General features: G+C 37.6%; 1 protein-coding gene across 2 annotated transcripts in view; it reads left to right on the top strand.

Moving 5' to 3' along the window:
* The window catches only part of LOC124606792 (tRNA methyltransferase 10 homolog A), a 32,618-nt gene extending 21,497 nt beyond the window's left edge, over nucleotides 1–11,121 (top strand). For both annotated transcript variants that reach the window (XM_047138860.1, XM_047138861.1), the window contains 3 exons: nucleotides 6,525–6,671; nucleotides 9,933–10,038; nucleotides 10,122–11,121. In XM_047138860.1, coding sequence (XP_046994816.1) covers nucleotides 6,525–6,671; nucleotides 9,933–10,038; nucleotides 10,122–10,666 — 798 coding nt within the window. In that variant the 3' untranslated portion in view covers nucleotides 10,667–11,121. The remainder of the gene's footprint in view (nucleotides 1–6,524; nucleotides 6,672–9,932; nucleotides 10,039–10,121) is intronic.
* The last annotated feature ends 2,616 nt before the right edge of the window (nucleotides 11,122–13,737 follow it).

The following is a 13,737-nucleotide window of genomic DNA, read 5'->3' as shown; positions in this document are numbered from 1 at the left end:
GACAAAGGACTACCCATGGCAACACCGTCAGTCTGTTCAAAAAAGTCGTTATTAAATAAAAAGTATGTGGAGGTCATCACATGGTGAAACAAAGCTAAAATCTCCTTATCAAAACTTTTTCCAATGAGATCTAAAGATTCAGAGAGAGGTACCTTAGTAAATAGCGACACTACATCAAAGCTGACTAATAGATCAGAGGTGTTCAGTTTCAAAGATTTTAATTTGCCAATGAAATCTGCAGAGTTCCTTATATGATGATCACATTTTACCACAAGCGGCCTCAATAGTGACGCCAGGTGCTGGGCACAATCATAGTTGGGAGAACCAATATTGCTCACGATAGGACGTAGAGGAACGTCTTTCTTATGGATCTTTGGGAGACCATAAAGCCTTGGAGGCACTGCACCACTTGGTTTCAGTCTTCGTATGACTTCCGATGGAAATGGGGAGGCATTCAAAAGCGACGCCGTTTTCCTTACCACCTTGTTGGTGGGGTCCTTACTGATCTTCCGGTACATACTATCATTCAGTAAGCTGTATATCTTATCATGGTAGTCGTCATGGGACATTAAAACAGTGGCATTACCTTTATCAGCAGGGAGAACCACCGTTTAGGTATCTTGGCGGAGCATACGGAATCGTACAGTCCAAGAGAGGTGTACGGAACATCGCAGGTACACTCGGCTCTTACAACCCAGTAAATCGGCCGTGGCAGAGCATTGTATTGATTCAGGTCACTCTATGGTATATGAAAATGTCGAAATTCTGACTTCTGTTTCATCTTTCTGGGACTCCGTAGTAAAAGAGGCCATTGAAATCTGCTTGGCGAAGAATTTAATTAATAGAGACAGCGGTTTCACATTAGATAGATCATGGAATCCGGCACTTTCAATATTGAACTTACAAAGACGTCGCTACAGTTCAGCTCCCAGTAATACATCGATCTCCCAGCATGGATCGAATGCGCAGCCACAGACGTAACTCATGCATATGTTACGTCTTTGCCGCTGATCAACATCACTGGCACCTTGTTCATCTGTGGCCGCATGCGCAGTGGCGCGGTCCGCGAATTTAAAAGGATGGAGCGAGCGCTGGAGCGTCAGTCGTACGGCTCTCTCTGAAGATGGCTGAAAGATATACAGCCGAAATATTAGAAGAAGAAGCAGAATTTATGCGGCTGCATTCCCGAAATTTAATGGAGCAGTCTTTGCGCCGCGAAAACCTGAAGATTCACATCAGTATTAAGTTCTTTGCCACCACGTCTGTGCTATTGGAAGATTCATTGATGGTATGTTCACTAACTTGATGGAACACATCTGCAGAGGCTTCACCAACCTATCATCAGCCTGCTTAAAAATGTACAGTTCATGCTTGAAACAGAGAGGAAAAGTGTAATTATATTTTTGGGCCTTTAAAGATTTGATAACAACATTTTTGTTGGCTGGGTGAATATTCTTACCCATTTAATTGACACCACGATGAAAATATGAAGAGATCAGAATGATTCAAGCCTAACCCTTACTGTTTTACTTCCTCAGCATTTTCTGAAATTTGTTATTAAACAATGATAGGTCTTTTCTGTCCTTAGTCCATTTACTCAACACATACTTCTCCAGAGCACCATTTTCAATCAGTTTAAACTTTGCCCATATTCCCCCCTTAGTTCCAGTATGATGGATGTAGAGGAATTGTGGGCAAAGTTTAAACTGACTGTAAATGACACTCTGGAGAGGTATGTGTCGAGGAAGTAATGATGGAAACGAGTTATAATCTTGGACATCAGTAACATAGTTCAGTTGAGTTTCATAGCATTAGAATTTGTTATGTTGCAGCCTATTTAGGAAAAAAGTAAAACAGGCAGAAAAGCTGTTGAATAACATGTTTTAATTAGTAGTTCAGGATGTCAACTGAAAGCTATAAAAGCTAAATATAGTGTTTAGAGGAGTAATTTAACAACTTATTAATAATTGTGTTGATAAAATTAAAGTGAATTAATCAGAAGCTTATTCTAGTGAAGTATTTCAGTTGTGTGGGGTTTGTACATACAACTGTGCTGTATTGGGAGTAAAACTGGTCAATACCAGTAAGCCAGGGAAATTGAAATAAAAAAGGAAGTTACAGAAATTACTTGATAAATTAGTGGTTGGAGAAGATATATTTTGAATAGATGATGAAATGAATCATTAAAAAAACCCTCTGTATTTTTGGAAGCAGATTATAGCTTAAATTGAAAGATATACAGTACTCACTAATGTGGTTATAAAAATGTCTAGAGTATAATGTATGAAGTGCATAGTTTATTAGAGGAAGCAAGTATGCTGAAGTGAATAAATAGTAACAAGACAGGAGGTTTAAAATAGTGCTACCTCTCACCTATCGGTACACACGTGACAGCATGCACTATCTGATATGTTCCTAATTGGTGCGCATAAAAACGGGATTCTTCTGGGGTTCATACTTCAGGTTCAGTTGGTAATGGAAAGGTAAGATCAAGTGTTTTGTATAGCTCTAGGGTCTGGGAACATTTATATACCCAACAGAAGGTTTTTCTTAATATCAGTATTACATTACAGGGTCAAAGTTTGAATATTACACACTTCCTCCTGCTTAGGCAAAGGGAGCAAAAAAAAACTTTTTTTTTCTTTTGATACAAAAAATGAGCCACAGAGCCCAAGATGTCTATGACAGTAAATACCTGAAAATTTTGTGATACATCCCAATCGCGAACAATCTGGTAAATTTTCTTGGTATTCTTAGCCATTTTCGAGATACGGAGGTTCAAAGTTTCCCTGCTTGTACATGTAAAATACGCATGTTAAATCCAGTGTGAGGCAAAAACATAGTTCATATAGTGACCTAGCATGGAGAAATATGCTGTAAAGTGGCTCCGTTATCATAAGAAGGGTTCAGGAAATCCCATGTTGTAGTACTGAAGCACATGTAAAATTTTTGTGCGTGTAAAATCTGGTCCGAGGTGCAAAATTATACAGTTTTTTACTATTTCAGTTTCACATAAGTAAACTATCAAAATTTTATTGACCAATAATTGTTTTTTCATACGAATGAGATGCCCTGCTTGTGGCACGGAAAGAATGGAATCAGCGGAAAAGTATTCCTGTCGAAAGCAAAACAGACGAATATGCTCCTGTTTAAAAGACCCTGACTGAAAAGTGGGGTACCAGCTGCATCATTTTACCTTACTCTGCACTTTTTAAAATTGTCCCAAATATTTTGGGATGTGGACATATTCATGCATTTTTATGCTGAGAAAGGAGGAGACAGTGGCAGTGGGAAAGAGACAGAAAAGTAATAAACATTGGAAGAGAGTTGACAGTGGTTGTGGTATAGAAAGAGCGAAGGAGACAATGGCAGTATGAGAGAAGGAGAAGAAGACAGTGGCAGTGGAAGATAGTAGTTGACAGTGACAGAACAATGCTATGAAGGAGACAGTGTCAGTGAACATGAGTGATGTGGGAGTGAGTGAATGCTTGTCATTTTATAAGCTTACTCCTTACTGTGTGACAACAATTTTAGTTATTTTCTCCACATTCTTTTATTTTAATATGTGTAAGGATGCTGATAACCACGATGCTAAGCATCTGTCAGCTAAAACACACACACACACACACACACACACACACACACACACACACACACACTGCCAGAGAGAGAAGAATAAAGAGAAGAAAAAAATTGGAAGTGAATGAGAGCCAATGGTAATCAGAGACAGAGTCTACGACAGTGGCAACAAGGAAGAGAGAGATAAGTGACAATGAGGAGAGACAGCAACAGTGGGAAAAAATGAATGAGGAAGTTCAGTCAGACAGAGAAAGAGGGAGACAGTGACAATGAGAGGAAACTGTAGTAATGGAACGGAATGAAAGAGACTGTGGCAGTAAGACAGGAGACAGTGACAGTTAGAGTGACAATGAGTTGGGCTGAATGAGTGAGTGAGAATGGGCAAGTGGGAGGCGGGTCTACTGTCAGTAGACAGTAGACAATAGATACCATTGAAAAATGAAAATCCTATTCTCAGCTTTTAAAATTGTTAGTTTTTCCCTCTTAGAGGAAAAAGAGATTTCTGGGAAAGGGGCGGGGGGGGGGGGGGGGGGGAGATGGAGGTCAGGGCAGTTTACTGAGACCCTTGATTGAGTGGAGAATTCACTACAGATGAGTCCCTCTAAACCAATGACTGCCTAACCATTGATTGTGAGCTACTAGCAGCTCCAAGGACATTTTCAGTAGCCTGTGGTAATGCCCAGGTTGGATAACATGAATTGCTTCACTGAGCTCAGACCATGCTCAGGACAGCAGGTGCTTATTGCTCCCCCACTACAGCCATTGTCAGTGAAGAGTACTACATTGTCGGCCTCATAGTTGATTGTATATGTGTGAGGTCTTGCACCTTATGTTTTTCGTGTGTGTATCAGACAGTCGCTAATGTGGATAGCTTGATTTGGCATAGATATTAAGCTAGATTTGTTCTAAAGATGGTATGTTCAAGGAAAAAACCATAAACCTTTTAACTTTCATTTGGAATGGGAAACTTTATTTTTTTTACCAAGTGAAGGACAAATGTGTGTGTTTACTATGCTATGCAAGTGTATCAGTTGGGAAGAAAGGGAACATCAAATGTCGCTTCAAAACCATTCACTCAAGGACTGAAAAGGGTTTTCTGCTGGATTGTGCTCCAAGGAAAGAAAATGCAAGGCATCTAAAATGCAAACTTTATACTAAACAATCAACTTCTGTAAAACCATTAGACAAGAATAAAAAAGCAACTGAGGCATCATTCTGAATTTCAAAAATTATTTCACTCTGTGTAATACACCAGCAGTCGCTGTGTGGAAAGTGTTTAAGAATGAACAGTGTAATGAAAACAATCATAAAAGCTGTGAACAAAGTTAGAGCTCAGGCAATTCAGAGATGTTTCATCATCGGACTGACTGATGAACTAGATTTCCACTGTTGTGATCAACTGCTTCATGTGAAAGTTTGTTGGCATAGTGGAGGTAGAATTTTACAGCACTTAAAGAGTTGCTTTCTGCCTTAGGTAAATTTTTGAAAGACTGAGGCCAATTCTTCTGTGAACTAGAAAATCTGGTTTCAATTATTTATTACTCATTTCATAACAAAGCATTTCAATTCTATCAAATTTGAAGCGTGTAATGTGTAAGAATTGTGATTTATTATTTGATTGTTTTATACCTTTTTTCACTGCACAACAGCTTAGCTTGTAATTATTAGTGTATTTTATTCCCATACAGTACTAAAATTTATATCTATTAGCATCTATAAGTACTTCTCTTGTGTATAATTATGACTTGTTCCATACCCATGCATTTCTCTTGCATACTGGATCAATGGAATATGAATAAATAAATAAATAAAAAAATAAAAAGATTTTGGTTTTCTCACAGACATCACGGAAAAGTTTATATCCTTAACTTCCAGCTTCGAGCTAAGGATAAAGATATTAGCAGAAAAGTTTCAGATGTCGCTTCATTCTCAAAAAAGCTGGAACTTTGGGAAAAAATCTTATCCAAAGTGAATACAAACACTTTACCTGTTTGAAACAAATGTTTGACAAGCAAGGTTCTTCAATGCCTCCATCCTGCAGCAAACTATGAAAAGTCAATTCAACAAACACTTCTAAGATTTCAAAAGCATTTCGATTGTAGCACAGTCTGTCAAATTGTAGAAGAGTTCTTTACTTGGGTCATGGAGCATTTTGATTTTCAAGGAGACATTGCTGCGGTTGAGTTGGGACTGATTGATTTTCAAAATGATTTATCTTTAAAATTACTTTATGCAAGCTCTGAAAATATTTGGCCTCTTGTTTTTAAAGAAAAATACCCAATATGCAAGCTCTGAAAATATTTGGCCTCTTGTTTTTAAAGAAAAATACCCAATTTTGATCCAGCTTGGTCTCAAAGTGAAGGAAATTTTCATGTTTACATATCTGTCTGAAGTTTCTTTTTCCATTATGAAAGTTATAAAAAACAGCTATGGAAACAGGCTGACTGATGAACACTTGGAGAACTGTATTCAAATGGCAGTCACTATTTACTCTCCAAACATAAAAAAACTTCTCATTACATTTAATAAGCTTGATGATAAAAAGACATTCTTTTTCTTGTAGTTTAGTTAAAATTAATTTCATGTTTTCTGGAAATGAAACATTATAGGCAATTGTCAGATTTTCCCAAACAAGTTATTATTTCTGTCCTAGTTTCATTTGGTGGCTCACAGTAAGACTTCAGACCGGTGCAGCAACTCACAAGCTACATAAGTCTGGTGACTACTGCCATATAAACTACAGGTCTAAGTAAACTGCCTTTCTTTCCCAGCAATCCTAAACCTATCCCTCTTTCCTCCCTGAGGAAGCAGTTAACAGTGTGGAGTAGTTTGTTACTCATTACGTGTATTATTATGTATTAATAGATTTGTATGTGATCATTATTATCATAGGTTTGTTGTGTAGCTGTTGATAATATCATGACTAAATTGATATCTCTGAACAGATCTATTTTCACAGTGACAGTTACACTGAAATCTTTAATAAGAGTGAACTAGTATACCTTACAAGTGAATCTGATAACATAATTACTGAATTGGAGGATGATAAAGTGTACATAATTGGTGGATTGGTGGACCACAATGCTCACAAGGTATTTAAGTTTCTATTTTACTAATAAAAAATACAATAACTTTTAGAATTTTATAAGAAATATGTAGATTGTCATTTTCTTCTAGAGATGCACTTTTTCTTTCTTTTTGACATAGGTTGTTGGCTACTGAAAATTAATAACTTTCGAAAATGTGTTTTTGGCTTTATTTAATATTCTATTTGAACATTATGTTTGAAATAATGTTTTGATAATATTGTTTTCATTACAAACAGAATTCAGTACTTAAATCATTTTATTCATATCACACTTTTGACAATATTCATGATGATTTTCTTATAATTTTTGATAAATGTAGTCATGTATTTTTTTTTTTTTTTTTTTTTTTTTTTACATTTCCTCCTAAATCACTGGATAGATTTCAACCTATTTCATCTAGGTTACATTGCACGACTGGCATATTGTGCAGGTAGTATTGGAATGGCACGGCTGAGTAGAGAGAGGGGAAAGAGGAATTGAAAGTCAGATAGGGGAGTAGGAGATGAACAGAGAAAGAGAGAGTAGGAAGATATGGACTGAGAGGGTGAGGAGGGTATGGACAGAAAGAGGGGAAGGAGAAGATGGACGGAGAGACGAGACGGGAGGGGAGGGGAGGGGAGGGGAGGGGAGAAAGTGATGGACAGAGGTAGGCAGAGGGGGAGAAAGTGATGGACAGAGAGAGGAAGGGGGAGGAGATGCTCAGGGGGAGGGGAAGAGGAAGTGAATAGAGGAAGGGAGGGGGTAGTGTAGGAGGCAGATGGGAGATGGAGAGGGGTAGTGGGCAGCTGGAAAAGGAAGAGGGGCATAGGAGATGGACAGAGATGCGGGGAGGAGACAGTATGTCCAATATGTATGAGATACACATACTGGATTGATTTCAAGCATACTTGGTTCATGTATTATTTACTACCTGCAAAGAAATAGCGTGTGAGTAAGAATACCTACCTTCCATGGAGTAAGGGTGGGTATGAAAATGGGATAGCGTACAAGTATGAATCAGGAATGTGGAACAACTTCAGCCAAATTTTGTACATAGATGATTCACTATATGCATAAAAATACTTTGTAAGTAATGACTCCTACTTAGCATATGTAGATGGATGAGGAGATATGACATGTAAAAATATTTGACAATGACCAACATTAGTGTGGAATCCATGGCTTTTGGGTTTGATGGAGGCTCTTTGGTGACAGTGTTGACGATATTTCACTCCTCACTCCTTGGTGTGTGTGTGTGTGTGTGTGTGTGTGTGTGTGTGTGTGTGTGTGAGAGAGAGAGAGAGAGAGAGAGAGAGAGAGGGAGAGAGGAAGGGGGTGGGGGGAGAACTGGGAAGGGGGTACAAAGAGACATGTCAGCCCACCTCTGCTCTGCCTGAAGTAATTTCAACACAACTGGGCTTATGTATAGATATTTATTTATGAAAACCTTCATGTAAATTTCCAGTTTTACGCAATACTGTCTTTAAACATTCACTGTAGAGAAACTACTCTGCCAGTTACTGAACTGCCGTCATTGTTTTAACACGCTAAAGTCACATCTCAGTAGTGCCATCTAATTGCCATTTGTAAAAAACTTAAAAGTTGATCCTTGTAACAGCTGAAATGTTATGTCTACTAACATTACTTTGTTTCCTTTATACCCTTGTTCAGTTATTCTCTTACGTAATTTTCATTGTATCTTTCACATCCTCTAGAAGACATTTCAAAACGTTTTGTTTAACTTAACATTTTATATCCTGTTCCCATTATTTTTTGGTTTCTCTTTAAAGGTTGGCTTGTTCCATGTGTGGTTTTCTTTTGATTCGTTATTGTCAAACAAGCAATGTCTTTTTTGTATGCATAAGTAATTTTGTTAAATATGTCTCCTTTTGCCTGTGTCTGTAAAATTTTAATTTTGTAAGATGCAGAACTTGTTGATTAGGATTTGTTTATTACTGTCTATATCTTATGTTTAGTCTGTTTTACAACTCCTATCCTGTATACTCTCATTTTTGGATCGGCCAAGTCCATTTGTTCGTTTTCTGCTGGAACATGTGTTAGGAACATAAGTTGTTTCTTTTGGCAAATTATATTTACATATGACCTTTTTGTAATTTTTGGTGTCTTGCTGAAGAACCGTTCTTTGATTTTGACTTACTTTTGCTACAGAATCTGCCGTTATCCTCTTGTAAAGTGTTTTGCTACTATTTAGTACTTTCTGTAACTCTACATGAATACCTTCTCATTAGAATGTGAGGACATTGCTGCCTAGATTGGAACATAGGCGTAAATTATTTCCACTAAGTATGGTTCCTTTGGTTTTGAATCAAGCAATAATATACTGTCTGAGGCTCCTTCCGTATCTGTAATATAGGTTTTGCTTTTCTTGTTTACAGTAAAGATTAAATCTAAATTTCCTCCTAAGTGTGTTGCAAAACATGTGCCCCAATTTTAATTCTATGTGGTCTTTGTTTTTCCACTCCACTTCTGCTAGTGCTGCTGTACCTCATTTGATATTATTTCTCTCCTCTTCCAACTCCACTATGCTGTCTTCATATCCTAACGTTCCACATTTTATTGATCCTAACCAAATAGTAGTAGAATCAGTTTAAAGCATAATCTCCCTGTTATTGTCTATTTAGTCAAACTTTATGCAGTAAGATGAAGTTTTTGGTGTATTTGGCTGTCCCCAGTAACTGAAGCCATTGTCATAGTTCTATCTCTCCACTACACTCGATATTAATTCTCCTGGTATGAATTATTGCAGTCCCTGGAGCTCAGATTTGGCATTAGAGCCTCTAACAATTATCTTTCAGGGCCTGAAGAGTTCTATGAGATATGTGAACAATTCTAAAACATAGCAAAGCTATACTCACAACATTCTCAGAGCAGGTCTCAGTGCATGGGATCAACTTGAGCAGTTTGTTTGCTGATCACATGCCCATGGTGATCTCAACTCAGTCTGATCTGCAGTACATTTAATCAGTATGATAGCCAAGTTTGGCTCACCATGCTACCTGCAGTTTGGATTGGTGAGTAGTCATCCATGTTTGTTCACCATACGGCTTTCCAACAGGGTTGCTATCTTACAGGTTCTAACAGCTACTGTGTGAACATCTGGACTAGGTGGCTCCTTTTAGTCTTCACTAAGTTATAAAGAAGGCCTGTCCTCCCTGTTCTTAGTGGTTTCACCTTTTCTGCCATTTCTGATGATATATTTCTTTCTGTTTGATACATAACCATTCCCATTTTCCTTCTCAGCTATTCAGGAACTTCCTGTTTCAGGGCGTGTGTTACAGAGTGGCTGTGGACCAAAATATTAGCCATGGACAACTTCCTATTGAAGAGTTCTTGGAAATGAAGACAAGGAAAGTACTGACAGTCGATCACGGTAAGAATGTGTGAATTATCCTGTGAAATAAGAAATGTGTTACTGTGTGAATGAATGTAACAACAGCAATTCTTATTTTTCAGTTTTTGAGATTCTGCTAGGTGTTAGTAGTGGCATGAGTTGGAAAGAAGCATTTTTGAAAGTATTACCTCCAAGAAAAGGTGCTAAAGAGAAAGATATTAATGAGATTAACGATATTCTCACAGAACCTGACAAAAATGTTAAAACTGAAGAAGAAAAACAAACTGATGTGAAAATACCTATGGCCACAGAACCTGACAAAAATATTAAAACTGAAGGAGAAAACGAAACTGATGTGAAAATACCACATAAAACTGAAACTGTGGTCACAGAAGCTGACAAGAATGTTAAAACTGAAGGAGAAAACCACACTGATGTGAAAATACCTCTTAAAATTGAAACTCATGGAGAAGACCAAGAAGATGTGAGAAAAACTGACACAAATTTTGAAATAGATGGAGAAAAACAAACAGATTTGAAAAGACCTTGTGAAAATGTTGAAATGTATGGAGAAGATAAACAGATGGGGAAAAAAACTGACAAAAATCTTGAAACAGATGGAGAAAAGCAAGCAAAAGCAAAGTCTGACAGTGTTACTGTAGAATAAAATGTATGATCAGATAAAAATCGGTGCATCCATTTCCTTTATTGGAGAAGTAACTAAAATGTGAACTGCAGAAGAATTTATGTACTACTTTGTTTACATTATGTTATTAGAAATTTTCACCTAATTTGAGCATATTGGCTGTGGAATTTTGAAACAATCATAATCTCTTATGATTTAGTGTTGCAAACAAAAGTGTTGGATCATAATGGATGAACTACTACAATGTATCAGAATGTAATGGATGAACCACTTGTTCACAGTGAGCAAAGAAACTAAGAAAAATAAGAAATGTGATGCTTTATAAGTGTGTGGAAAAATCTAGACTGCAATATGACTGTTGTAATAGAGATGGATCAATGCTAACCAATTAGGACAGACACAGTCCTTCCTCAAAGCTAAAACCACACACACACACACACACACACACACACACACACACACACACACACACACAGATATATATATATATATATATATATATATATATATATATATATATATATCTGTGGTGGGGATCTGAAAAGTGACATTTTCCAAATGTTTAGCATTCTAAAGTAATTTCTGCTTAGTCAGTTCTACTCTACTATGTAATGAGTATTGATCTATTCTCATACATGTACCCATCTACTATGTAATGAGTATTGATCTATTCTCATACAAGTACCCATATGTTGCACATTGACCTCTTTTGTTTGCTAAGCAGTGATCTATTCTCATAAACAGAATGAGAAGGTGTTATTTTTTGAGGGCTTCAGAAGGATTGGATGTGTAATATTACCCATTCATCTTGCTTTGTTCTGGGTTATACAATTTTTTTTCTGTTACCGGTACTGTTGGAGTCCTTGCTACTCTGTACCATTTTCTAGGTTACAATCATGTACTGCAATGACTGTGACACTTAACGGACAAGCAGTTTTAAAATATCCAGCTGCAATCAATAATGTCAGCCTGTAACTATGTCTCAGTTTTATTATATATGACTGTGGATGGTATGATATATTACATCTGCACATTGTGTACATACATGAAATATTAAAAGCATTGTATTGTGGCAGAAATTTTTTATGAGGTGAAAGATTACAAAGCTTATGTATTGTGACAGAATTTTTTTATGAGGTGAAAGATTACAAAGCTTGTGTATCCAAATTTTTAGTTGCAACTAAGCATATTTAGCAAGTAATAAATGAAAGTATAATGACTGGTTTACTGACTTTATTTTTATCATTGCAAAATTCTGATAAACATTTCACATTTATCATATCCTTTCTGGATTACAGTTTTCAGTAAACTCAAAGAAGTTTCCATACTAATTTGCTTATTGAAAGTGACAAATTAAATTAGAGCTTAACTATTTGCAACTGCTTTTAAGTGACGAGATGTCTATGTGTGATCTTTTAGACAGGCTACATTTATACTTTGCAAACCATTGTGAAGTGCATGGTCTTTTCCCATTCGATTCACTTGGGGAGCATGGAATGAATGTCTGCATAAGCACCTCTGTGCATGCTTGTGTTACTTAAATCTTCTCTTTGTCTAAAATTTATTACACACAGGTATTTCTGTGACCTAACTGCTTGCAATTGACTCGTTGATAGTGGAGTCACGGATTATAAATTTTTGCGAAGATGCTGAGTCGCAGGTAGGCACAACAGAAAGATTGTCACAAAATGAGCCTTCGGCCAACAAGGTCTTTGTCAAAATAGGATAAAACACACACACACACACACACACACACACACACACACAACCATAGTTACTGGCAGCTGAAGCCAGATTACGAGCGAGCAGCAGCACATGATGGGAGAGGCAAATGAGTGGGGGTAAGGAGGAGGCTGAGGCGGGGAGTGGGAGGGATAGCAGTGTAGGGGTGGGGTATGGTACAGAACTTCTAGTGGGAGCATGCAGGGAAGAGGTAGAGAGGGTAGGGCAGCTAAATTTACTTGTGGGGTTATACAGAGGGCAGGGAAGAGTGGAGAGTAGTGGAAAGGAGAGAAGAAAAAAGACTGGGTGCGTTGATGGAACAGAAGGCTGTGTAGTGCTGCAATAGGAAAAGGGAAGGGGCTAGATGGGTGAGGACAATGACTATCACAAGTTGAGGCAAGGAGGGTTACGTGAATGTAGGATATATTGCAGGGAGAGTTCCCACCTGCACGTTTCAGAAAAGCTCTTGTTGAGTGGAAGGATTGAGATAGCACAGGCTGTGAAGCGGTCATTGAAATGAAGAATGTCTTGGTGGGCAGCGTGCTCAGCAACAGGGTGGTCCAGTTGTTCTTAGCCACAGTTTGTCGGTAGCCATTCATGCGGACAGACAGCTTGTTGGTTGTCATGCCCACACAGAATGCTGCACAGTGTTTGCAGCTTAGCTTGTAAATCACGAATGATTTTACAGGTAGCCCTGCCTTTGATGGGAAAGGTGATGTTTATGACTGGACTGGAGTAGATGGTGGTAGAGTATGTATGGGACAAGCCTTTCGTCTACAGTATAAACCCACTTTTACGTTCCCGGAATTAATTTTTTCCCATTGTTTAATACATGTTTTTATTGCTCCCATCAAATTTCCTATGTCCACAATGGTAATTCACACCCGATTTTGCGTCAACATATTTATAATTTTCCCATGATTTATGCTTTATGAAAAAATGTTCCTGGAAAAAATACTGACGCAAAATGATGCTGGCATGATGTTGGCTGTCAAGTAGTGTTTAAAAACATTATGTGGCTAAGTTTCTTGACACCAGGGAGCTCTACTTAGCGGATTTAAACTGGTAAACCTGTAAAAATTGGAACAGTTCATGCTGCTGCCAAATTCTACTCTGCATGGTGGCTGATAGGAGTAACTAGATTTGTACCAATAAAGATTAAAGAAATCAGGACCAATCACAACCATTTCCAAACTGTCTATACAGTGCATGCACAGTTTTGTGATTGTTGTAATCATCAGCACATCTCTGTCAAACCATATTTAGTGTGTTTCATCTTTTGGCCTCTTGTAGCACTAGTTGACACCTTCATTCAGTTTGCATTGCTCAAATGTTTTTCGTTTGAACACAGTGCGAATTACATATATTCT

The sequence above is a fragment of the Schistocerca americana genome, chromosome 3, assembly GCF_021461395.2.
Source record: "Schistocerca americana isolate TAMUIC-IGC-003095 chromosome 3, iqSchAmer2.1, whole genome shotgun sequence".
Classification (NCBI taxonomy): domain Eukaryota; kingdom Metazoa; phylum Arthropoda; class Insecta; order Orthoptera; family Acrididae; genus Schistocerca; species Schistocerca americana.
The sequence above is the reverse complement of the archived record's forward strand: the minus strand, read 5'-3'. Positions and strand labels throughout refer to the sequence as shown.